The sequence below is a fragment of the Apteryx mantelli genome, chromosome 9, assembly GCF_036417845.1.
Source record: "Apteryx mantelli isolate bAptMan1 chromosome 9, bAptMan1.hap1, whole genome shotgun sequence".
NCBI classification, from domain to species: domain Eukaryota; kingdom Metazoa; phylum Chordata; class Aves; order Apterygiformes; family Apterygidae; genus Apteryx; species Apteryx mantelli.
Genome location: NC_089986.1, coordinates 30701804 through 30728044, shown reverse-complemented (window position 1 = coordinate 30728044; position 26241 = coordinate 30701804). Strand labels below are relative to the sequence as shown.

The following is a 26241-nucleotide window of genomic DNA, read 5'->3' as shown; positions in this document are numbered from 1 at the left end:
CAGCGCGGCCGGAGAGTCCCGCCTCCTGCTTCCTCGCGCCCGCGGCTCGGTGGTAACTACTCCGAGGCGGCGGCGGCGGCGGCGGCGGCCCGGCCGGGGTTGCCCCGTGCAGGGGCCGAGGGAGGACTCGGGTGGGCCGGGCCGGGCCGGGCTCCTCGCCGCGCTCCTCGCCGCGGGTGGGCTGGGGAGGGTGGCCGTGCGGGCGGCCGTGCGCCGCTTGCTGAATCGGTGTTGAGAATTACTGCCGAAATAACCTGCTTCTGCTTTGAAAATGAGCGGAAAGCGGGAGAGACTGCTCGTGGGGGGCTTTGGTCGCTCCTCCAGAAATGCGGTGGGGAAGTCCTATGGACCATGGGTTATACTATGGGTCGTGTGTGCTGGTGTTCATTGCAGTCACACTGATGTTAACGGCACAGACCTAAAGACCCGACTGGCCATGCAAAAATTAGTCTTGCCGTAGCTTTTTAGGGCTGTGCTTTGGATTAGACGGCATATTCTGCCAGTACTGCGAGCGTTAATGCCTGACTGTAGGCCTGACTGAATTTGTTACGTTTCTGTTGCAGATGGTGGCTTTCTAGGCGCGATATGGCAACCAGGGTTTGACTATGGCAGCCGAGGCGCACAGCTCCTCTGAAGAGGGCCTTTTGCCTTCATCAGCAGGCTTAGCCCTTCATCGCTTGAGTGATTCCGATAAGCTAAGTAGATCCTACCCCTGGGCCAACAAGAGCAAGAGAAGTCAGCTTTCTGAACTCTGCCGGCGTAGAGCGTCTCTGTCTGGTGAGCAGAGTATTCTGAGATGAATGAGTTCGCGTGTTGTCAATGAAGAAGATGATTATTCTTTCAGATGGTTTCAGATCTTCTTTCTCCCTCCTTCCCCTCCCCAAAGCTAGAGGTGATAGCAATAAGCAGCTGTAGAAGAAGCTCTTGTTCAGGCTGGGAGAGTTTTGGGGGGACACATCGTTGTACGCTTCCTCTGTACTGGTACTTGTGCCTGGGCAACCTTTATTGGCTGCTACTGGACCAGGCAGTCCTGGGCTTGCTGGATACTTGGTGGTCTAAATATTACATTCCAAAACATGAAAGATTGCCAAATGGGGAGGAAAATGATATTACAGTAGAATCTGTTAAGGAGGGGAAGAACTTCTCAGTTCAAACATGTCCAGATATGGATGTCTCTGTTTTATCACGGTCAACATATCCATACGGCACGCAGTGCATAAATGCAGAGGTGTCCTTATGATGACTCGTTCATAATGCCTCTTCCAGCACGGCTTACCCAAGAAAGCTGCTTGCTCTTTTGGGCATGGAGTGCTGACATTTGGTTGCTGATGCCACTACCTGAAGAAACATTTTATACAGGCAGAACTTCTGAAAATTTTAGCACAATCCCTTGGCACTGTGTAACATAAAACATTGGTGTGGGCATAGGTATTTCAGTGTCAGCTCTTGTGAATAGTTAATTAACTGGCTTCTGACTAACTCAGTATTTAAAAAGAGCTTGAACACTTACAGTAATTATATTTAATAACAGTTACAATTTTAACTTGAGAGAATTCAAAACCTATCCTTTAAACTCTGTTATCTTAAGCGAAAGGAAAATTGACTAGTCTGGTTGAATTTTATGCATGTTGGCAATATTTTCTAGCCCACGACCTGAGTTTAATTGTTCCAGTGGCTGTGACTTAAAAAGACATGTTTATTAGAATTGTTTCTGTTATCTTTAGTTTAATTGATTTGGATTTTTTTTTTGTAATTTCTAGGAGCATATATTTTGAGATGAAATTACTTGATGGCTGTTTCATCTGACAATTTTTTTTTATTCATGCCTGTAAATACTTCTGTAGCAGACTGCTAGAGCTACATAGCTGATCTTTATCTTCTCACAGGAGAGAAATGGAGCTCTTACTGTTTGTCTTCACTGGCGGCTCATAACATTTGTACCAGCAAAATTGGGAACTCTTGGGCTCAGTGGGATTCTGCCTCTCTCTCCAGTTCCATTGGTAGTCCTGCTTCTTGTTCCTTTTTGCATGCCCTTATTGTGGAGGAGTCCAGCCAACACCTTTTAACTACTGCACGCAATCCGAACAAAGCCATCTTCACAGTGGATGTCAACACAACAGAGGTACTTGCTGGATCTGTTGCAGTACTAACTGCTAAACAAAGCAATGCATAGCTAGTATAGGTGGTGTGACATCATGCAGGCTCAAAAGCTTGTTATCCTGGCTTGTATTTGTAGGCAGTTTCCAAATTGTGAAGGTATTTTGTAGTCTGCTCAAGCTCAATAATTCTATAAAGACTGACAACACACATATTTCCACTGTAGGTTGTAGTTAGTGGAGTACACAAGACAATATCAGAAGCACTGATGTCTTGAGTCTTTTTTCAGATGGAAGAAGGGAATAAAGAAGAATGCAGCTGTGATGTGGCATGAGGGGAGAAGAGAAAAGCAGAAAATGTTTTGAGCCTTGTGACAAGGAAGCACCTTCACTGGGATGGGCTCATGGTGACATGAGGTCTCTGTCTGTCCCAGTAATCATGCATTTTGCACTGGGAAAGAGAGAATTTCTCTGTTTTTGTCCTGAGCATAAACATTAGTATGAAATTGAATACTGAGAACTTTAAAGCATTGCTTCAGTTTTGGCTTGAACTGACAGTTCAGACTTTCCCATCGTAAAGAGATAGAGGCTAGACACATAATCCTGACTTGGTCTGTAAATAGGCTTAAGGATGTCGATTTGTGTGATTTTTGCACATTTTCAGGGCTGGATAATATTCTGTGGCCAGCCCAGGTTTTCCTTCAAAGTGCAGCGCTGTAGTTTTGCCTCTGTGGATATAATTATTTAAGCAACACAGGAGGCTGGAGGGGGTAGGCGGTTAGAAATCAGGAATCTTAAAGGGAAAGCAATGTCTCAGACCCTCTTAACAAAGAAGAGGCCTGGGCGAGGTTTGTCCTAGAACAAGAAGTTTTAGTGAGCTGAGTAGTAAGATTTCAGAATTAAAAAGGATCTCTCCATTTCCACTGAGAGAAAAAGTGATATTATAAGGCATTAAAGCAACAGCATGATGATCTATTAAAGAAACTTGCAGCTTTTCTGTTTGTTTTTTTGTTTGATCTTTTTTTTTCTTCTTCTTTTTCCTTTCTACTTTTGTAGATTCTAGTGGCCAATGACAAAGCCTGCAAACTGCTTGGATGCAGTAGTCAGGAACTCATTGGTCAAAAGCTGTCCCATCTGATATCAAAATCCGGTCAAGATGTAGTGGAAGCTGTGGGTGAGGAGTACATAGAAGCTGATGGATGTACATCAGTGGTTTCAGGAACTGTGGTACGTGAAATGTTGCGGCAAATATTCCCCACCATACACATGTTTTTTGGTTTGAGGGGTTTGTTTTTTCTTTTTTTTCTTTTTTTCTTTTTTTGACATTTTCAATATTATTTCCTGATATAGTTAACTTTATGGGCGTTTGGCAATTAAGTAGGACTGTTTACATGTGCAGATATGGGAGCTCAAAGGCTAAAAGATGGTTTGGGAGGCACCCGTGAGATCCTTCCAGCTGTCAAACATGTATAGTCGTGATGATGTGATCAAATGAATGCTTAAAGGACACTAGATTTAAAAGACAAAAACAAAACAAGCAAACAAAAAACTATACAGATTGCTTAACATAGAAAAACTTATTACTGAAAAGTTCCCAATTGTCTGGGTCTTTTAGAATATCCTTAAAATTATCTTAAATTGCATTGTACATGTTATAAAGTTACCCATCAACCAAAGACCGTGAAATGGCTGTGACAAAACATCTTAGATGCAGAAGAGCAGAACTGATATTTTGCCTATATGGGGCTATTTATGAGAGAACTGTGTGAGAAGCATCTAAAAATTACTTTGTTTTGCTGGTATTGTGAGCTGTCACTAGAAAATATTTGGAAAATGAGCTCCTATTCTTCCTGGTGTGTTATTTTTGTACTCAAATTGTCAGCATCTCAAAGCTTGATATTCCTGAGCCTTTGATTGGGTTTGGGAAGAAAAATCCAAGCTTGAGTAGTGAAATACAGAATTAAAATTAAATGGCTGATGAAGACACAGACTCTAAACTACAGCAATTCCAAATATTTTATAGGCTGTCATGGAGTTGCTGTGTAATTCATAAACCCATTCTGTCAAGATCACACAAAAATGATAGAAGGCTTGATATGAACACTGCAGGTTATTAGATGAGTAAACATCTGATTTGAGAAGAATCTTCTCCCACAAGAAATTAAACTGGTATTCTTGCAGCTGAAAATAAGAACTATCTTAGTAATGTGGAGTATTCATTAGCATCATAGGATATACTCAAATCAAGGATCTAGCTGCTGTTTTGAACACTGCAGGTTACTGGAATTCCTTTAAATAAGATGTCTCTGAATGGTGCTTATTATTGAATGTAAGATATTAGATTAACACATTTACTGTGCTGAAGGTAATGCCTTGAGTCTTCCTGGGGTTGAGAGAGAGGAAACAAAAGCAACAACATCATGCTGTGTATGATCAGTGCATTATTTGCCAGCCTTTTCATCTCTGTATTAAAGCTATGTTTCTTCCAATAAAAAATAAAAAAAGCAAGTAGCCAAGACACAATGTTTTTCTAATAATGAGGGAGAGAGATCTTGGGTCAATATCTTATTCTTGGTTGAAACTCTTGATACATAACCACAGTCTTAAATTATGATTGCATCTGTATTTCCTATGGAAAGGTGGATGTTATAGGCCGTCTCAAAGAGAAGATCCCTGTCTCGGTGTGGCTGAGGCGAATGAGAAGCAAGGACAACCAGTGTTGTGTGGTTGTGCTGGAACCGGTGGAAAGACTCTCAGCTTTTGTTTCCTTCAGGGCTGACGTGAGTGTTTTTTCTAGTGATCAAATGACAGCAGTTTGTGACAGAGTTTGTGCAAATTAGATGCATCTTATAATTTCCATGGGCACATTATTACTCATGAACATTAAGTGTATGCATAGTACTGCCTCAAATTGGGATCATATGCACAGGACCTGTGCAAATTTCTCCCATGCTGCTCACCTTGATATGCAGCTAGTCACATTAAAATACACTGTCCCTCCTCCAGGGACATCTTAGATTGGAACGGTGGAAGTTTGGCAGGGGGTTATTTATGGCAGGGGTGCCCTTCTTGTGAAGGGAATCAGTTTGCTGAGGAAAAATTCTGTGAGGAATCTTAGACTCTCCTGCCTCTCGCCTCTGACAAGGGGTGGGTTCTCTGCGTGATAGTGTCAGAGAAGCATTGCGTTATACCATGTCTGCTTTTACTGAGTCAATTGTTTAATTCTGCTGTCTCTTCATGGATGTCTCCTGCCATTTGAGTAGATGCTTGCAGAAGCTGTTGTTAGAGGATTGACTGGATTATGTCTAAAATGCTAAAATTAAAATAGTCCTGTAAATTCTCTTCCCAAGGGAGAGATTACATCATGTGACCTTCTTTTTGCCCATCTCCATGGTTACCCATCGTTGGAAGAAGTAATTGGGCTCAACATAAAGGACCTGATTCCTTCTGTACAGATCCCTCCTCTGGGCAAAAAAATCCCAAAGGTATGGTATAAGCTTCAGCCAGGCTCTTCCATACTCTTCCCACCTGGGCCATAGGTGCACAGTGGTTTCCCTCCTTATATAACAAAAGGAAGCCTTTTCAGAGAGAAGCACAAGTCCCCTGAAACAGAGTGTGCTGCTTATTTAGATGGCTGCTGCCTGGATGTTTTCTAACTAAGGATGAGACCAAGCCCCGACCTCTCTCTTTGGGATCTGTCCTTGTGAAAGATGCTTTTTTGCACTCCATGAGAAGCCTGGCTTCTTTAGGGAACCGTGCTGTGTCTGTCAGCCCCCTAATGCTTCTTTGAATTCTGTGGCCAATTTCAGTTATGTTTGTCTGAAGGGTGAAAGCTTAAAAAATATGCAGATCTTGCAAATGGCATGGTGGGGGGTGTGCAGGGGCGGGGGAAAGACAGCTAGGTATATGAAAGAGGCCTTATTGATGTCTCATTTGCCGAAAGGCTGCAGCATGGACTTGCCCTGTCTTCAGAGTCAGGATGCTCTTACAGGATTTCAACACTGGGTTACAAATCCTTAAAAAAACAGGCTTTGATTTCGATATTCACAGGATTCGTTTATTTTTCTTTGCCTGCTCCTTCTCTCTGTCCTTTTTTCCTAAGAACTTTCCTGTGTAACTTTATATGAATACTAAAATAAAAATAAAATGGTTGTTTAGGGTTTTTTTGTTTGTCTGCTTGCATTTAGAACCTCAGGATCCAGAGATCTGTAGGTCGATCCAGAGAGGGTAACACGTTTCCTCTCAGTTTAAAGCTGCAAGCTAGCCTTCCAGAAGAGGACAAAGCTGCAGTGCAGAGAAACAGCATTCCACAGACAGAAAAAGAAGGCTCTTTCACAGACTATCGTTATTCTGCTACAGTCAGGGTTTTTTCCACCATCAGTGGCATTATTACTCTCCAGCCAGATGGAACCATCCATGGCATCAAGGACAGTTTTGCTTTGACACTGTTTGGCTATGAGAAGAAAGAACTGTTGGGAAAGGTAAGACAGGAATTTTAGTCTCCCTAAAATGACTGTTATGTCAGGCAGCGCATCCATGGGAGCTGTAAAGTCTCTTAATGCTCAGTTCTGTCTGTCACAAAAGTCGGTGTTCCACTTGTTCAGCAAGTGAATTGTGGGATAACACACAAATTCTCTTGCTGCTATTGCTAAGTCTTGCAGTGCCAAGGAGCTGGAATGAACTTCAAACAGTCCAAAGCAAGCTGCACACTCGTACGTTCTCCACCAGTGAGGTGGATTGTTTTTGCCTGGCTGTCCATGAGCATCAGGTCCACCAACACGGAGTGTTAGCATTTGCCCCCAACAGGTGAGAGTCAGCTTGGCTTCATAAGGTTTCATTCTGTTTTAGAACATTACATTCCTGATCCCTGGTTTCTATAACAACATGGACAGAAGCAATGACCGCTCCTTGCCATTACCTCTCCTTGACGACTCTATGGGAACAGAAAGCGCAGGTGTCTTTGGAGGTGTTGCTGCCTGCCGTACGACTGGCTCTGGCTGCTGTGACAAAGGTAAAATGAACAAAGAAGAGAGAGTTGCCTCTGAATGTGGGAGTGTGCTTTGTAAGAGCAATTTATGTCTATGCAGTTCTTTCTTTGCCTAGAAATGCACAGCTGCATTGGAAACAATGCACAGTTGCTACTGGAACAAGGAAGAGTTAGCAGACAATGTGCAAATTCTTAAATAACTCTTTGGTGAAGTGAAGCCTTTGTATTCCAGAGGTAATTCACTTCTTCAGTGAGGAAACGTTGGCACTCAGATTTACAAATGGAAGGATTGTTCTAGGTTCTAATCTATATTTGTTCACTTATTCTCTTCTGCAGGTATAACAATACTTGTTTTACTACATCTTGTAACCTCCTGTTTTTCCTTTTTGATCTTCTGTCACTGAGGAAAGAAGGAAGTCCTTTTCTTATTCTGTCTTTCTTTTAAAAATGTTTGGACTATATGCTATTTGCTTTTTTGTCCTGCAATTTCAGTGAGTTATGCAAACGCAGTTTAAAACTTTTTTTTTATTTCTTAGCATTTGGAATGGGGAGTGTATGTGTGTTTTGACCTTTTTTGCTGCTGCTATTTGTATAATAGCTTTATTTCCAGTCTCTGTATAGCCATCAGCCTTTCTTAGGTCTCTGAACTTTAATCAAAGTAACTAACCCAGAAGGCTAATACCTATCCAATAGCTTTGATAGGAAAGCAAATTTTAGCAGCCCTAAAACGTTTAGTTTACTACCTGATGTGACTTCTCAGACCTAATGAGACTCCTCCTATGGTGGAGTGCTCATGTTCGGGCCATGTTGTTGCCTCAGTCAAGTCTTTTATACCCCATGTCTTAGGGATAACACAAGCAATGCAGTTCCCAGATTTTTTTTTTTTAACTGCTGTATATACTGATAAGCATGGGCTGAATTGGTATGGTTTTGTTTCTTGTTTGGTACAGGAAACAGCCATTTGGTTTCATCTTCAACAAGCCTTCTGTCAAGAGATGAAGAGCAGAACCTAGAAAGAAGACACAGAGAAGACAAGATAATAAATACTGGGACCAAGCGAAAGAGTGGGAGCAGTTTCTTATCTTCTCCTTCCTCTCCTGAAGTCTCATCCACAACTACTAGTAGGTAGGCATTTCATGGACTATGTGCTCGCCTCCAAAACTCAAGCCCTCTAATGGAAATAACAACAAAAAAACTTTTTTTTTTTCCTAAAGCTCTGTGATATTTGGGAGGAAGGTCTAACAAGAACCTTCTGCACTTGTTCTTTTTGGAACCCAAGGGCCATTTGCAAGACTGGTTCAGTTTTGCCTACCTTGGATTTTTGTTTAGATCTGTACAGTCTACAACTGTAAAATTACAGGAGTCCCATCCCTAATGGGTAGCAAATGCTTCACCTAGGCTGGGGAAGGTAATTAGGTCCTGTCATCACTAGATCAGAAACAATGGATGTTTCTCTCCTTCCATGGTATCCGCCAGCTAATACTGCACTGAAGTCACGCTATCTGGAATGAATTCTAAACAATATTCCTCCTGACGGTCAGTGTAACTGTCATGTCATCCATTAAAACAGAGTACTTATGTTACTATAGCGCAGACATTTTTATTGCACCTTTCTAGGTCTTTTTCCTGTTACAAGATTAGAAATTCTGCGGAAGTATCTATATGGTGCACACGGTTTAGTTTAAGTGAAATTTTAAACCTTCCACCTTTAACAGTTCTAACTCTTGGAAAACATGTACTGCATTTTCTTAATATACGAGCTATTACAGCACTGTCCTTGCTGCTTTTTAAGCAGACTGATGCTGACTCATTGTTTCCTTGTGCTCTTCTGCATATGTGTCTCATATCCTAGTGAGCGCTCTGCTGCCTGGACTGTTTTCCTATTCTTTATTTTTATGAATAAAAATGTTGGTAAAATGCCTTGTGCAGTGGGCTCCAATGAACCATGGTTCATTGAGAAAGCAACTGGGATCTTCTCTTCTCAGGACTAGAAGTGTCCTGCCACATGTAGTGGCTTTTTGTTGTGGTAAATTAACTGTGAAATATATTTAGAAATTGAGTTAGAGGAGGAAGTAATCCATAGGGAGAGAGTTCCGTTCAAGTGTAGCTGCTTGGTAAAGCTGGAATTTGTTATGATTTTGGATGCCTGTACCAAGTGCTTTCTGCCTTTTTTCTTTTAAGCTTAAAAAGAAAAGGATTGGTACAGGTTTTAAATAGTCAACATAGTACCTGAAGAGTGGGTGGCATACAGATGACTCTTTTCTCATTCTTCTGTCATCATGATATAACTAATAACTTTGAATCCCTGCAGGGAGGACAGCATTGCTGCTGGTGGGTTGTCAGCCCACCATAGAGAGATGTCACCTGAAAGCTGGCCTGACGCAGTCAGAGCAGTGGAACAATGCAGAACCATGGAAACTGCAGGATCAGATAATTCTCTAAAGATGCCCTCTCCAAGGGTTTTTCCCATGTCGTCTGATTCAGGACAGTTAGATTTAGGTCAGAACAGAAAGATGCCAGTAAGAAGCAGTGATAGTCCACTATCTGGTGCATTTGTGACCCCGCAAGGGAATGCCAGTGAGACTAGTAGCTCACCTAACCAACTACAAGTTGATCATCAAGACCTCAACGAAGTAGACTGTCAGGAGATCTCTAGGTTACCTTCTCAACTGCTGAAACATCAGCACTTCACTGATACTTCAGGAAAAGGTTCTTCAGCAAACATTGCCCAGTCTCCTGCTTGTTCTAGGCTAGAAGACGTGTTAGATACTCAATCCAATAGCTTGGTTAAGCCTTCTTCTGATGTTACTTGTATCTCATTTGGGACACCAACATTAGATGAACCACGGTCTGGGGCAGCACCTGACTGCATTCAAGACTTTCAAAGCCACGTGGTTACAGAGCAGCTGTCAAAACCAAACTTGACGTGTGATGCAAAGCATTCCAGTCTTGAGCACACTGTAGTTGAAAGCCGCATGCTAAATGATGCTTCATCTTTCCTCACAAATGGAAGAAATAGTATCCATGTTGTTCGTTCAGGAAATACAACAGCTTCCGGTGCTTCTGCACCGGGAGTTGCCACAACCTTTGAAGATGTTAAAGAATCAGGCACTGAGCTGAACTGCATTTGCTATGGCCTCGAGGAACTGGATCTGAATATTGGTGTAGAGGAGAACTCAGCCAATTGCTCAGGCGCTGCTACAGCTCTTGCAGGTGTGTCCTCCTCTAATGCAGTGGACTCCGCTGAAGGCGATCTGCTAGTTCAGGACAGTGCTTTTTCAGCTGGGCAGGAAAAGCAGCTATTGAACAGTGTTGCCACAGGAGATGGGTCTGGGTGGCTGGCTTCCACAAGGCATTTGGAAAACTCTGAAGAATCCTCCAAAGCATTGCTTGCGAAGCCTGAAACTCTTGCAGAGACTGCGGTGGACAACCTGAACAAAAATCCACTGAACAGTAAAGGTAATCCTGAAGAAGACTGTCAGTTGCATACGAAGCAAAATGTGCAGGTACAAGTAACATCTACCCCTGTGAAACAAGAAGGAAGGCTGAATCCTTTGAGCTCAGAGATCCTGGAAGGCAGCTACCTTGGGAATTGCTATCACAAAGATGGTTCTCAATTAAGTAAGTAAAACCTATTTCTCCTCTTCCAAAAACTTTTACCAGGACACTTCTTCACCCACTCTTTTGCAGAAGGCAGACATTTCTGGTTTAGAAGCTTACAGTGGGGAGGAAGGAAGCTTTAGCGTCTGGGAGGAGAAACAGCATTTGAGTCTACTCAGAGAGCAATAAAAGAGCAAGTGTTACAAAAGACAAAGTTACTTTAAAAATTAATCCAGATAGAATAATGAAAAATACTCTTAAAACATGATTGAAAGCTTTGAACCTCAGAACTGGTTTTGAACAAAAAATTTAAACTCCATTGTAAAACTTGTATTTCATTGTGTAATGGCATGTGTTTGTTTCATTCCTTCAGCGCAATTCAGTGGCTGGTTGTATAAAATCCCAATTTATGTCACCTGGTATAACAATGTGAAGTCGTCCCCCCCCATTAAAGAGGGAATGATAAGGGTGACCTCTAAGTATCTCTAGAATACCTGCACTTTTGCAGCCTTCCTCTGATTCCTTGGTGAGTAGGTGTCCCCCCAGGAAATAATGGAGAAAATGAAGAAATTCATTTTGTTAAGAGCTCAGGATTTTATCCCAAATCAAATGGAAGCTCTGTGGTCTCATTCAACAATAAAGTTTCATTCCACCATTTTAACTCACTCACCTGTTTTTACAGGTATAGCCTTTGAAGTGAAACGGGTAGAACTGCAGGACCCTGCTGTACTCTTCTGTGTCTGGGTGGTGAAAGACTTTCTACAGAGCCAGAAAGAAGCAGCAACAAAGACTCAGCTTTTGTTCTCCAGTCTAGCGAGCTCTGCCCAGTCTATAGCAGATCTTTCTGCACACAGTCTTGGAGAAGTAAGAAACTGCACTATTGTATAATGTTGAGCGCTTCTCTTGCTTGGTTGTCAAGCTGAACCTGAGGTTGTGAAGTTTTCCACATTGTAATAATATCATGGCCTGGTAGGGAATATTGCTGTTTCCTTATTTTTCTGTTTGCATGTCAAAAGAAATGTGCGTGGGGGGGGTTGCCATGAAAAGGACAAATTACTATTCTGGGAGTGTGTGTTCGGTTCAGCGTGGTTAGCTCCCCAATCTGAACAATAAAAGCACCTAATTTTCAATTTGTTCTTAGACTGGTTTAAGTACCTTTACAATAGAGATTTGCACCAGTGTAATGAGATTAATTTTTAAATCAATGTAATCAGACTGACACAAGTGACATGACATTATTAAAGAAGGAAATACTAGGCTGAAAAAACTTTCAGAGCGATTTATGTCAACAAAAGGAAACGGCATTTTTTAGCTGCCTGCTGGGACGCTGCATTCAACGTGGTGTACAGAGAACTGCTGCTGTGTAGGTGAACAGTGGTGCATGTGCCAGTGCCATAAAGCCTGAACATGGAACTCCTCAGACCTGCTTTTTAATTAGTAACGGGATGTAAAGCTGACAGTACTTTTACCAGAGCTGTAGAGGGAAAATAGTATCTTTGATGAATTGAAATGAGTAAAGGTGATCTTCTAGACTCCTTGAATATGCATGCCCTAAATCTTTATGTGGCTGGATTTTATATGACTTTAGCAGAGATGTACATACACACGTGTGTGTGCATACACACGCATATTTAGACATCATATGTGTAATATGTACAGCGGCGATAGTTCCAAACTATATCATACTCTGAGAAGCTGCCTTTTACTGAAATATATTGTGTTTTATTTTGTTTTGTTTTGTTTTCCCTGCTTTAATCAGTGATCTGGAAGACAAAGTAGATATCTGAGTGAAAAGCTAAAGTCAATTGGCAAGTCTTGCTGTTTGGAATATTTTTTGTAAGACCTTGGAGAGCTGAGTAACAAGGTGGCTCTTGGGTTTCCTTTGGAAAATTGTTTTCCATATATATATATGTGTGTGTGTGTGTATATATATATATGTATGTATGTGTATATATATGCACATGTATGATTAAATATTGGAAGTTTTCACTGTTTCATGGAGCAATGTAGATCCACATTTCATTACTGAAAACAAATTCTCCCATGACATTTGTTATGTTTCTTCTTAGTATGGAATAATGTGATTGTCATAACGATACTCTGTTCTCGGGCACTTCAGATGCCATCTTCTGGTGGAGAAACTTACTGATCACTGAGCCAAACAACCCAAAGGCCTATACTTAAAGCAAGAAAAAATTATGTTGTGTTTAATTTCTCATGCAGAATTGCAGGTCTTAGTAGGAAGGCTTGTGGTGTTTCCTCATAATGGATTTTACTGGGGTGTTCCTTAAACTCGTTTGCTCTCTTTGTCCCCTAAGAGGGCTCTAAAGAACTAAAATGCTCTCTTACCAGAGAGTTCTTTAAACACTGGAAGTTAAATATCCTTTATACACTAAATCATTTTAGGTTAGTGCAGCAAATAGAAATTGCCAAATTTATTGCCTGGGCTTAAAGCACCTTTTTAGTTCTGTCCATTTAGAATACACTTACCTGGAAAAATGACAGCATCAAAAGTAATCTACTTTTTATTCATCAAATAAAATGTTCATTTGCTGAAAATCCATGATTTTATTTTCCTACTTACATAGAGAATTTTATGCAAGTACCTAAAGTGCAAATTCTCCGGTTTTCTTTTCCTTTTTCTTGAATTTAGCGGTTTTGGTAGCTGTTGAAATCAAACTGTTGAATTAAATAATCTTATATGGTGATGGTTAAGTCAATATACAGTTCTTGCTATCAAAAGCAAAGATCGCTCTCTTTAGTTGTTCTTGTGGCTGTGTATTTAATTTTCAGTGTTTACTTCATTTTACAAACAATATTCTGTGGTTTGCTCATTTTCCTGTTCTTGCTAATTTTTTATCTATACCTAGGCCATCAGATCAACTCCACTTTTAGAGAACTCCCGAAGAGCTGAAGAGCTTGAAAGACTAAAGGCTTGCGAGGGAGAATATGCAAGAAAATACGACACTCTCAGCCTTATCGGCAAAGGATCTTTTGGCTTTGTCTGGACTGCCAGGTGCAAGAAAGATCAAGAGGAGGTTAAATATTTCTTCTAGCTGTCATTGTAATGATTATTTAGGATTGAAATTGAAAAGTTAGAGCATTCATGTAAAAACTAAGCTATTAAAACCTGCCATTTGGTAGTTTGGGGTTTTCCTCTGTTTAGAACATGAATCTGAAATCTTTAACCTTATGAAAACAGGATAGTGAAATGCTCACATTGATGTAACGTATGAGCTGTTATCTAAGGCAATGCGTACAGAATGAGGCTGGCCATGTAGCTAATTTAACCCACTGAAAGAAGTCTACTTTGAGCTTAACAGAATTACACGTTTTAATCTTTGTTCACTAAAGAGAACGACAAACTCCGAAGTCTTTTTTGTGCCAAGACTTAAGGATGTGGTTACTTTACAGTGGAATAGTCATGTGGAGATTATGGGACCCTTCTCTTTATCAGCAGAAGTATTTTGGGTGTTGAGAGGCAAGCTCTGTTTTTTCTGTGTATGGATGTTTAACCACTCATTTCTCTCTACTGTAAATCTCTTCCAGAGGTTACTACTGCTGTAATTGAGTTGATAAAAGAGAGCTTGCTTGTCAAAGTCCTTGGAATTCAGGGCACCAATAAAAATGACATGAATGATGGATATCTTCCATTTATGTGTAGTGTTTGGCTTCTAGGACTCAATTAGTTCAAGTATATTTAGAAATAGTATAAACAGTGCGTATTGGCTTACTTCTAGCTTTGTAGTAATATCGGTCACTAATATTTTTCTGGGAAATTAACTTACCAAATACTTAAAGCCATGTTTTTGCAGGCAATATTAAATGTTGTTTTCTGTGTAGGTTGTGGTAAAGTTCATCTGGAAGGAGAGAGTGTTTGAGGACTGTTGGGTGGATGATCCTGATCTAGGGAGAGTTACTCAAGAGATTGCAATCCTGTCGAAGGTGCAGCACCCCAGTATCATTAAGGTACAGTAACTCAGAGCAAATGCAGTTTGAACTGTATCAGATGGTTCCTTTGAATGCTTAGTGTCTCATGCTCCTCTTCGGGAGTGAGGAAGTGTCTCATATTACATCTGCCTTTTGAGGAATTGAAGAAACCTCGTTATCCTGCTTTGTTTTGGAGGGTATGTTACAGTGCATTATCACTTGCTTCCAGGGACTTTTGCCTAAAGCATTTGATGTAAACACAGATCCGAAAGTGTGGGTCTAACAGAAAAAAAAAGCCCATGCATTATTTCAAGATGATAGGATATACCTTGGCAGTGGAAGTATGCTGTCATGTCTGAACATTTAGTAGTTCAGTAAATAATTTGGATATATATCTTGATTTCTGTTCTCTGCTTTTTTTTTCCCCAGAAAAATAATTCCTCTTGATTTTAATTCTGCTTTCAGTTTTAATTCTGCGCTCTCTTCAAGAAATATTTGTGCTCAGTGAAATGAGACTTCAAAGATTATGATATACTTTGACTAAGTCTCCCAAGAGGGAAGCAATGTTTGTAAAAGCAGTTTGAGGTTGAAGCGCGCAGTAAAAAGAGTCTGTTATTTGTAGGTACTGGATGTATTTGAAAATGAACAGTTCTTCCAGCTGGTGATGGAGAAGCATGGATCTGGTCTGGATCTCTTTACGTTCATTGATAATCAGCCTGACTTGGATGAACCATTAGCAAGCTATCTGTTCAGACAGGTGAGAGCTGGCAATGTACATTTGCTATATGCAGGAAAAATTTCATTAATATTACAACTGGGACCCTATTTCACTCAAAAGAATTACTGGCTAATCAGTAGGCACTGGTCTATTCCCAGGGTTGTGCTCAGTAACTGCACAACTTTTCTTCAGTGGTCTGTAGGGCCGATTCTGTAAACTGAAATGCTGCCTACAAAACCTTTCCAAGGTTTACTTAGAAACCTGTAACTCAGAAACCTTTACAGAGTCTTACTTCAGGTGAGGGTTTCCTACAAAGCCATCACTTCTTGGCAGTGCCTGTGGCAGCGCACACCCCCAGTCACTAAGATGCCCATTCGTGTGGCAGCTGCATCTACTTCGCTGTTGGAGAAGAGAAGGAAGGCTCACAGAAGTTGCCCCAGGCCTCACTAAAAGTCACATTTTCACTTAGATCAATGCTTGTTTTAGATTTATTACAGGAATAAAGAGCTCTGCTCTTTTGAATAAATTTAAAATCAAGGAGTTATCTTGGATCTGAAAGTGGGATAATGCAAAATAACTCAAGCAATTTGCTATGAGTCAGGAGCCTGCCTGAGAACTGACTTGTGATTCGTTCGTTGCAGAGTGGTTCGCAACAGCAGTCCCCGTGTAGTTCCCCCTCATGTGTTTTGGGGTAAATGCCTTGCTCTAAGGAAAAGTATGCAAGAATTACCTCTACCCCCTCACTTGTGACACTGGCGACAGCCTAACTGCTGCACCTTCTCCGTGTCTGCGTGATCTTGTGCAGTGTGCGTTCACAGACTGCAGTCTGTGGTCCCTATATACTTCCGATGGATAAGCCCTTTTCTTAAACCGGCCTTGAGTTTATAGGGGTTCTTTGTTACTTCATACCTCTACAATATTTCTCTGCAGAGGGAGCTTTGTATTATAAATAGAAACTTTTCTCCCTTAACTATCTGCTTTTCTTGCTGAGATGTATTGTGGTAGGGATCAAGATTGTTTCCAAGGTGATGTAATTGTGCTGCTATTCTTAATTATGGCATTATAGCATGAATCGTGCAGAAAGAAGAATGGGATTTAGGAGGAGTATACTGTTTATTATGAAACTTCACTCTTAAATGCTATGTCATCCTGCAGTATTTGAGGCATACAGTAATAGCCTTCTGGAAAAATCAAAGGACCCTCCAAAAAAAGCTGGGATAAAAATAAAATAACCTGCAGGATTGTAAGAGTAAGCACGGATGCTTCTTACTGAAACAATAAGTACATGGTGACTACAGCACACCATCATCCTGCCCATTTGTGAGATGAAGGCAAACTAAGGCTTTTCCAAGCCCAAGGGCACTGTGATTAATACCTATTGCAGCAATGCTGACAGCCATTCCTGAGTTCGAATGCAGTTATCAAAATTAGGATCTATATCTTGTTTATATAGTGTTAACCCAAAATGTGGCTATTGGAATTCTGTTACCATGTAGATTGTCCAGAAGGATATCTCTGTGCGCTAAAACCTGGTTCTTTCCTCCTCTTTCAGCTTGTATCAGCTGTGGGGTATCTCCACTGTAGAAACATCCTTCACAGAGATATCAAGGATGAAAACATTGTCATTGCTGAAGACTTCATGATTAAGCTAGTGGACTTTGGTTCAGCTGCCTACCTGGAACCTGGCAAATTGTTTTACACCTTCTGTGGGACAATTGAATACTGCTCACCAGAAGTGCTGTCTGGCAAACCGTATGTCACCCTCTGAAAAGTCATCCTTGTGCCCCTTGTCGTCAAAAATGCGTGTGCGCAGGGCTGGAATGCTTCGATATTGGTAGTCTGTTAGAGTATCTAACCACACCACAGAAAACCGCAGTGAGATTTAGAGCACTGCAGTGACAGAAATTACTTGTAAAGGCTTGAATACAAACAGTTGTTGCTGACTGAGTCTGTTGACAGGCTTTCTTGCTGTGCACAGCCTTGTACTAATGTCTGCCCTGCTACATGGATGAGGGCAAGAGCAAGCTTATGATTTTCATTTCCAGCCTGGTAGAAGAGTCTAGGCAAGTTGTGTTGTGACTTGAATGTGTCCTTTCCTCCTTGATCTTTCACAATACGCCCATCAGCTTGATAACCTTCCCTTCATACCTGTGTATGAACACACCGATTTGTCTCTACTAGTAGATGCTGTTTTAGAGAGGTGGTATAAGCAAGTATTGCCGTATAGTGGCTGCCCCTTAGCATGTATGTGTTTTGTATTTCTGGAAAAAGATGGTCTATCCTGTTTCTCTTCTCACACTTTCATCTGTTCTGCTCCCGTCTTTTTGCTTGCTTCCCTGTGTGAAATTTTGCAGTTTGATCATTGTTCGTCTCCTCTTTGATTTTGTGCTCCTCTAAAGTCCAGGATTCTTTTGTTGCAGCTATCTTGGATGTGCTGCCCAAGTCTCAGCTGTCTTTTCTCTATTCTCTCCTCTCCAAATATTCTCTTCTCTATCTTGAGGCTGGCAGCCTCATACCCACTCTTGAAAGGAAGCTTTACCATCCCAGGATGGTAAATATTAATTGTATGTGCAAGTATGTTATCTTTCCCTCCCTTCACAGCTGTTTTCATGGGTCCTCCAGGGAGTTCCTCTTAACAGTGAGAAAAGTAAGGAGGAGAGGAAACCACTGCTGGGAACTAGATGGAATCTCAATACTTATTTCAAAATAACTTCTGTTTGGAGAGGGATGGCAAACAGAACTCCACTGAAATGTCGACTCTTCCATTCAAATATTTAAATGATAGTTTCAGCTGATGATCCAAAAGAAGGAGACTTAAGTCCTCTTTTCACCTGCTATGCATATAGATAAATGGTTCTCCATTTGGGTAAAGAAGTCTAGGTGCGTATTGTACATACTCATCAGCTGAAATTGGTTGACCATCTTTGGTTATTTTTCTTTCATGGAGAAAGATAATACAGACTTCTCAGAAACATGTGAGAACCTTATTAGAATTCTCATAAACTTCCTATGCTAAAAATTGGAAACAAGGGTTAGCAACTGTTTGGGTTTTTTTCTTCTTCTTCTTTTTACATTCTTTAGCACACAATTGTATATTTGCAGCCTGAATTTATGCAAGCTTGTGCATCTCTACATAGGTACCAAGGACCGGAGCTGGAGATGTGGTCACTTGGTGTCACCCTTTATACCCTAATATTTGGAGAGAATCCCTTCTGTGAACTGGAGGAGGCCATGGCAGCTGTCCTGAATCCTCCTCAGGTTGTGTCAGAAGGTGAATTCTTTGCATTTCCTCTTCTAAAGGGGCAGATCTCTCAGGAAAGTATGAGCAGAAAGAGGGGAAAACTGGATAAACCGTTCCAAATGTGCTCTGCAATGATTTAAAAAGCTGTTCCCTGAGGCAAAGATATCCTTTTGAGATAAGCTTTGCAGTTCTTTATGCATACAATAGTAGCTATCTACTATAGTTTTAGTGTTTCAAATTCCAGACTATTCATTTATTATGATGAACTGAGCTATCAATTTGTTGAACTTCAGTGAGGTTTATATCTGAGTAAACCAGAGCAAATAATGTCTGATGGGAAGGTTCAGTCCAGTAGATAACTTGAAGGTCTATAATGGCCCTTGCATAATTCTAATCCAGTTTCATCTCACTTGAACTATTTGCCAACAAATAGTATGTTACTTTTGTGTGTGATGATAATTTGTTAATGTTCATAACTTGTGAATGAATTGTATGGGTTGATCTCACAGGAAAAAAATACGGTTGGTCTTGCCATCCATTGGAGGTATAGGAAACTAATTGCATGTCAGGCTAATGAAGTCTTCATCAATAGATTCTCTCTCTGTGGCCCTATGTTTATAAGGTTTCTGTGGGCTCCAGTTAACTGGTAAATTCTTGAAGCTTTCCATGAATGTTAAGTGCACCTTTAATCACAGATCAAACACGATCCCATGTGACCCCCGCCCCCCAAGTGACTGCAAGACAAGACTGGGCTTGGAAACAGTGAGTTAGGGTTGCCTCCCTGGCATTTCTTTCCACACCTGTCTCCCCCAGTGTCATAACTTTGCTCTCAGTTTGCTCTTTTTACAACCTGGAAATCTCAGATCATTCCCAGAGCTAAGCACATGTGAATATATCTGAATAGAACCGTGCTGCGCAAGGGATTAATGGGGAGGATTTGTAGTTCAGATTTAAGCAATTCAGATTTTAATTATGTCTTGCATTCCCAGCATACCTAATATACAGATTGATCCCTTCCTCTTACTGCTGCCTCTCCTCAGGTCTCATGAGTCTGATTGCTGGGCTTTTGCATCCTGTTCCAGAGCAGCGCACAACTCTAGCGAAGTTGGTGGAGGATCCTTGGCTGAAGCAGCCTGTGAACCTGGGTAATTATACTTGGGAAGAAGTATACACCTCTGCTGAGGCAGGTGAGACACTGTTCTGAAGGCTTTCTCCCTCCACTCACACCCTCCAGGCACAGAAGAAGGATTTCTATGAAAAGGCTTAACTGGGATTAGCAAGATAACTTCACATTAGCACCTTGCTTTCAGGAGGTGGGAGGGGAGCCATCCTGTGTCCTGCAGCACTCCCTCTGACAATTCAGCTATGAACTGGGCAGATTGTGTGTCCTGTTAGCCCGTGAGTGAAATTGCAGCTGTTAGGAATTGACAGCCTAGGCTAAGGAAGACCTCCTAGAACTGCAATTTCCGATCATTTGGCTAATATTCCAACCAGATCAGCTTTCAGCTGAGCTCATAGCGCTTATGGAGATGTGGAATTATAGCCGTTTGACTGAATGCAAAGGAAGAATCATCTTCTGATACCTAAATGCTCTTAGTTTGAAGTTATGCCCATTGACTAGTGGGACTTGTAGTTCATCCCTATATGCTTCTCTTCCTCCCTAGAAAGCAGTGGATTCAGAAATGGTTCTGGTGAGCGCACAGACGGAGACAGCCACCCCCTCCCGGCTCCTCGTGCGCAGGGTGAGCCACGCTTGAACGCCTCCGACCATGAGCATGCAGATCCCCACCTGGAAGGAGCGGCCGCTGCTTCCGAGGGCCAGGACTCAGGTCGTGGGCATCGCTGCAGTCTTTCTCTGCAGTAGAAGTCCCTTCCTGTGGAACGATAGCTCACTTACCGCAGGACACATACTGTCACTCAGGAACTAACAGAAATTAATTTTAAGCACTTCCCTTCTGTAGAAAATTGGAGTTTTTGAGAACTCCAAAGTGCAGTAACACTGTAAGAGAGGCTTGTGATGTGAACCATTTTCTGTAGTCTCATGGGAGAACCTTTGAAATCAAACTGATTTTTTTTTTCTAAACTGTGGTATGCAGAAACTGTTGATCTTACCTCAATTGTTTCTGTTCTTCCCCAGAAAAGATCCTTGGATGCACACAAAAGCATACTTGCTGTTAATCCTTATAAAGAAATCGGCAAATGCAGTCTTGAATACTGGTTGCACGTATTGTTTTGACTGTAGCAGAAGACCCAGGGAACTGAGGACTCAGTAGTAAGTCCTGACCATCTTTATCTTTTATTAAACTAGACTTCTGAGGTCCATCACAGTCCAGGATCTGGCCTGGTTGCTTTTTCACTGCTGAGGAGCCCCTCAGTGCTCCGAGGGAACAGAGACATCTTGAAGGGATCATTTCAGTGTGCTTGTTCAGTCAGCGGGAAATTGGTTGTTGAGCCCCAGGCAGCGATGGGGTTGTTGGAGAACAATGTTTCTTCTTGTCCTGGGCAAATTACTAGTGCTGTGAGTTTGGAGGGGTCAAGGTGTACGCTGGTATTTGCAGGCAAGCAAGGAGGGAGCAGGAAATCTTCACTGACGTCTCTGATGTTCTGCACCCGGTGTTAGGCAGGGCAGCCTTGAACTGCTTTGCTTTTACATGATTCCTTGAGAAAAGCTTCTAGCTAATATATGTTTATATAGGCTGTGTTTTAAAGCTCTAAGTGAAGGATTTTAATGCCTTGTTTTTAATTGTTCAGAATTCAGATTATATTTTTAATGGCTGTTTTTACTTTTATACATACTGTTTCCCTCTTTCCTCAAAGTGAATGAATAAACATCTTAGTCTTGTTTGTTGCCTGCCATTTGGGTGTTGTTTGGACTTCGTGTGCACAAAATTTTTGCTGTTACTTCAAAAACAGATACAGAATTTCATGATGTGTTTATTTTTTTTTTCTCTCTCTATTTTTTGTCCAAGTCCTCTCTTGGTCCTCAAAAGAATTGCAGGAAAATATTCTTTGATTTTGACAAGACAAAGATATTGGAAAGAAAACTTAGATTCAACAAAGAGAACTGTGTTTGACCCATTCAAAATATTGACATATAGGTAATAAAATCACTTCTCATATCTACTTTTGTAGTGAGATACGGAGAAACAATGAGATACAGAGAAACAAAAGGACTTTGTTGGATAAAAATAATCAAATCTCTTAATGCCACCTAAAATATTAAGAGAACAACTCTGAATCCAGCTTTTGTGTTTCTGTTAGCTACACACGAACACTTAACTGCTTGAATTCATGGAAAAATGTATTCTGGAGCTTAATCTTGGCACTGAGGTAGGACTGATTTCAGGTTCCAGTTCCCCGATACAGTACGCTCTTCTGAAAAGTCTGAAAGGGTACATGTTTCTTAAATGTGGCTTAATAGCAGTAGACATGGCCCCTGGCTCTGTTCAGCAGCGCTGTCTGCTCATTTAATTTGGGAAAGCCTTTCCCACCCCCAGGGGCCTTCTGAACCGAGCACAAGGGGTTGCGGGGGCTTGCTGTTCGTCCCGTTTCCTTGCAGGTCAAATAAGCGGCTCCCCCCCTCCCACTGTTTCTCGACCTGAAATCCATCTGCAACCTTCCCCGCTGCAGGGATGAAAGTGGGAGGTTGATCCAGTGAGCAGAAGTCCTGTCTGAACAGGAGGAAACATTTCGGCACTGTGAGGGTGACTGAGCGCTGCAACAGCTTGCCCAGAGAGGTTGTGGAGTCTCCTGCCTTGGAGATACTCAAAAGCCACCCGGACGCGATCCCGGGCAAGGTGCGCTAGGTGACCCCGCGCGAGCAGGGGCGTCGGGCTAGATGATCTCCAGCGCTCCTTTCCGATCCCAACCGCTCTGCGACGAGGGCACGGAGCGAGGGAGCCGGTGACGGGCGCAGGAAAGCGGCTGGGTGTAGCAGGGGAGAGGATGGGAACTGAACGGAGACTTTATGGAGTCCTGCAGCAAAGACTGGGACGCGATGTGGGGGGACGCACGACTTGGGGGGGGCTCCGCTCGGCTCGGCTCCGCTCCCGCCGCCTCCGCCCGCGTGGGCGAGGGGGGAGGACGAGGAGGCCGCGGGGCGGGGCGAGGCGGAGAGGGGCGGGGCGTAGCATAGCGGGGCGGGGCGGCGGGGCCGGGGCGCGGCGCGGGGGCGGGGCGGCGCCGCCAGGCTCCTCCCCGCGCCGGGCCATGGCGGGACGGCTGCTGCGCGGCTGCCGGCAGGCGCAGGCCGGGCCGCGGCCAAGCCCGGCACCGCCGCCCTTCTCGGCGCCTCCGCTCGCCCCGCTCTGCCCGCGCCGCGGCTGCGGGGCCGGGAGCGGGAGCGGCGCGGCGGGGGGCGGCGGCGAGCTGGGCCCGCTGCTGGCGCTGGGCTTCAGCGAGGCGCAGGCGCTGCGGCTCCGGGGCGCGCAGCCGGGCCCCGGCGCTCAGCGGGCGGCGGCGCAGCTGCTGCTGCTGGGCCTCAGCGCCGAGGGCGCGCTGCGGGCGCTGGAGGGCTGCCCGGGCCTGCTGCGGCTGCCGGCGGAGCAGCTGGAGGCCCGCGCCGGCTACCTGCGGCGCCTGGGGCTCGACCAAGGTACGGCGGCGCCGGCGCGGCCCTCGGGGCTCCCGGCCCCCGCCTCGGGGGCCCCCGGCCGCGGTGCCCATGCCCTGCTGTGCCCCCCCCCCCCAGGTCGGCTGCTGCGGGTGCTGCGCCGCTGCCCGCAGCTCTTCAGCGTGCCCAGGAAGCAGATGGAGGCGGTGGTGCGGCTGCTGAGGGAGAAGTGCCTCTTCACGGCGCCGCAGCTGACGGAGGTGCTGCACGCCAGCCCCGGCGTGCTCCTGCAGGAGCCGCGCCGCCTCCAGCACCACTTCCAGGTGAGCGGAGGCCCGCGGCCTCCCGCGCTCCGGGCCCGCTTGCCTGCGCTCGGGGCCGCCGGCTCCGTGGCTGCGCTCGGCCGGGCTGAGCGGGCTCGTCCGCTCCGCCGCGCCGGCAGCGCCGTGCGAGGCCGGGCTCTCCCGTGGGCCCGGGCTGCGTGCGAGAGCGCTGCCTCCTGCCTGCAGTATGCCTACTTCAGGATGGGGGTCCAGCAGAAGGCAATGGTGAAGGCTCGCCTTTTCCAAACGCCCTTCGCTGAGCTCAGGAGCCGGCACGTCTTCTTGGAGCGCCTGGGGCTCTACCAGACCCCTCACAAAGGCCAGACCCAGAACAACAACCCCAAACTGAAGGCGATCCTTCACCTCCCGGAAGGAGACTTCCTGGCCAGCCTGGCCCGCTCCACCCCAGAGGAGTACGAGGTCTTCAAGAAGCTACTGGCTCGAGAGGAGGAGGAGGAGGAGGAGGAGGAAGAGGAAGAGGAAGAGGAGGAGGAAGAAGAGGAGGAGGAAGAAGAGGAGGAGGAAGAAGAGGAGGAAGCGAGGGATGCGCTATATGCAGAGGGAGACAAAGACTCGGACAACAAAGGCACGAGGAGTTGATGCTCCAAGTGCCCCAGAGGTCTCCCATGCCGCAGGCCAGAGCTGCGATGCTCCCTGGTCACGCTGGGCCTCCACCAAATGTGAGCAAGAGCCGTGGGGGCTGCACAGGGCCGGGGGGGGGCCTGCTCCCATCCTGCCAACCACGGGGCTCTGCGCCTGGTGCCCAGCCGAGGAGCAGCAATAAATCTCAGGCCCTATACGGCTGGTGCCTCTTCCGCTCTCTCCGCTGCTGTGGCGGGTGGCTGGCGGGGGGGTGACGATGTGGGGCGCAAATGGGGGGGCTGCAGGGACACGGGGACTTGTAGGAGCTGGGGCCGGAGCTGGCAGGGGAAAGCGCCTGGCGGGGGGCAGGCTCCAGCCGTCGAGGGGCCCGAGCGGGGCAGCGAACCCGCGCACCCCAGGGCGCTGCTGTTGCTACTCGAATGACCTGCTTTCCTCCTCCCCTCCCCTCCCTCCCCGGCCGCTTTAAAAAATACCCAGTTTCTATAAAGTGTTTTTTATTTAAAACAAAACAAAACAACTCATTTATTTCAAAGACGCGGTTAAAACCTGTTGGCTGCGTTACATGCTGCGCTGGATTTGGCGTGGGAGATGGCAGGGCTGCCGCATGCCGCCGGGACGCGGGTTGCAGTACCCCTGCCGGCAGCGGCGCTGAGCTGGCGACACCGCCGGACGGGACGGCGCTGGGGAGCTGCTCTTCCCTTCTGCTACGCGGGAAGGCTGGTGGCAGCGCTGGCCGAGGGGCTGCCCCGAAACGGGCCTCTCCCGCGTGCAGGTCCCCGGCATCGCTGCCCTCTCCCTGCTCCCCTGCAGCCAGTCCTGCGGGATGAGGCAGGGGGAACAAACGCTTCCTGCCCAGAGCCCCAAAATAAGGAGGATCTGGCCCAAATGCCCCCCTCCTGGCCAATACAGGCTCCCCCCCCCCCTTGCCCTACTCTTTCAGGCAAGCGTTACCTCTTCCTCCCGGCCGCAGGAAGGGTAGTGGGAGGACAGGACCCCTGCGCTTGCCTTGCTGCACCCGGTGGGACGGCAGCGTGGGAGGACAGCTTTGGGAAGGCGGCTCGGGAAACCTTAGCGGCGGCTGAGGCATGGCTCGGCTCTGAATCCGCACATCTCCTCCGGGGCGGCGGGGCTGGCCCCATCGCTCGTGGGGAGCGTGGCCGGAGCCGGCAAGGGGAGGCAGCCTCACCCTTTCCAGCTGGCCCAGCCTTCCCAGCACATCCTCCTCCGCAGCCAGGCTGCTGCCGGGATTCCTCGGCAGCTGCTCCTCCTGTCCCGGCCCAAGCGGCTCTCCGCAGCTCCCGGGAGGGGAAAGATGCCTGCCAGGAGTGGTGAAACTCCTGGAGCTGTTCCACTCCGGTATTATCCTCTTGGCTACAGGACTATATCTGTAAGAGGTCCCTGCATCGCTAGCTGGAGAGTGGGAGGGGAGGCCTGACTCGCGCCGAGGGCCACGCGGGGCCGGGCAGCCCCTCCGCCGCGGGTAACTTCCCGCCGGACGCACCCCTCCGCCCTGCTCAGGAAATAACACTCTATACCATAACTACGATATATATATATATCTCTGGTATGTATTAATTTAGCATATACACCGTGTATGTTAATACACAAATCTATGGTTTAACTAGTGTGGTCATACAAACTCGCGAAAACTAGGAACATTTCTAAGCTAAACTTTTTCCTTGCCTGCTCGGCTGCATCCAGTGGAGCGGCCGCCGCGGTACCTTACGTGCTGGGCCTCTCCTCCGCTAACAGCGCAGCGGTGGCTTCCTGGCCCCCCTTGGGGACCCCGGCGAGGCAAAGGCTGCAGGCTGCTTGGGGGGGGGGGGGGGCATTCGTCTTTGCAGAGCAGAGGCTGCTCCCAGCACTGGTTTGGCATTTAATGTGACAACTCGTATCAGCGCAAGTGTGGTGTTCATGCCTCGACTGACTAACTTTCCTCTGGGGATATCTTTTAATTATTTTTCAGGTGCTCGACTGCTTTTTTGAGCTGGAAATTTGGTTAAAACCAAGGACTGTTGACAAAGCAAAGAAAAAAAGTGAGGGCAGTGGAAGCTGCCTTAAGTTCCCCCCCCCCCCCCCACAACCCCCCCACTGGAGTCCAGGAGAAAGGGCCGTGCCGCCGCTGCCTCGGCTGCCCTCGCTGCTCTGCCTGTTGCTTACAATTTCCAACTCGCCTATGTAGGGAAGATCT

General features: G+C 45.3%; 2 protein-coding genes across 2 annotated transcripts; both read left to right on the top strand.

The window, feature by feature from the left end:
• The first annotated feature begins 526 nt into the window (after positions 1-526).
• On the top strand, positions 527-20798 carry PASK (PAS domain containing serine/threonine kinase). Its single transcript, XM_013939697.2, has 17 exons — positions 527-777; positions 1887-2122; positions 3153-3323; positions 4736-4876; positions 5447-5581; positions 6284-6577; positions 6945-7107; positions 8034-8208; positions 9395-10704; positions 11366-11547; positions 13554-13721; positions 14527-14652; positions 15236-15370; positions 16884-17083; positions 18469-18602; positions 19613-19759; positions 20237-20798. The coding sequence occupies exons 1-17, from the start codon at positions 606-608 to the stop codon at positions 20434-20436; spliced, it is 4089 nt and encodes a 1362-aa protein (XP_013795151.2). The 5' UTR covers positions 527-605; the 3' UTR covers positions 20437-20798.
• Positions 20799-22781: 1983 nt separating this feature from the next.
• On the top strand, positions 22782-26123 carry MTERF4 (mitochondrial transcription termination factor 4). The gene is made up of 3 exons (XM_067302205.1): positions 22782-23166; positions 23263-23447; positions 23634-26123. Exons 1-3 carry the CDS (start codon positions 22782-22784, stop codon positions 24045-24047), a joined length of 984 nt encoding a protein of 327 aa, XP_067158306.1. The 3' UTR covers positions 24048-26123.
• The last annotated feature ends 118 nt before the right edge of the window (positions 26124-26241 follow it).

Bases quoted from the DNA above. Each gene is read 5' to 3' on its own strand.
- PASK (XM_013939697.2), top strand. From the start codon at position 606: ATGGCAGCCGAGGCGCACAGCTCCTCTGAAGAGGGCCTTTTGCCTTCA. The intron at 10,705-11,365 runs GTAAGTAAAACC...CTGTTTTTACAG, and splicing joins CAAAGATGGTTCTCAATTAA to GTATAGCCTTTGAAGTGAAA. The intron at 17,084-18,468 runs GTATGTCACCCT...ATCTCTACATAG, and splicing joins GAAGTGCTGTCTGGCAAACC to GTACCAAGGACCGGAGCTGG.
- MTERF4 (XM_067302205.1), top strand. From the start codon at position 22,782: ATGGCGGGACGGCTGCTGCGCGGCTGCCGGCAGGCGCAGGCCGGGCCG. The intron at 23,167-23,262 runs GTACGGCGGCGC...CCCCCCCCCCAG, and splicing joins GCGCCTGGGGCTCGACCAAG to GTCGGCTGCTGCGGGTGCTG. The intron at 23,448-23,633 runs GTGAGCGGAGGC...TCCTGCCTGCAG, and splicing joins GCCTCCAGCACCACTTCCAG to TATGCCTACTTCAGGATGGG.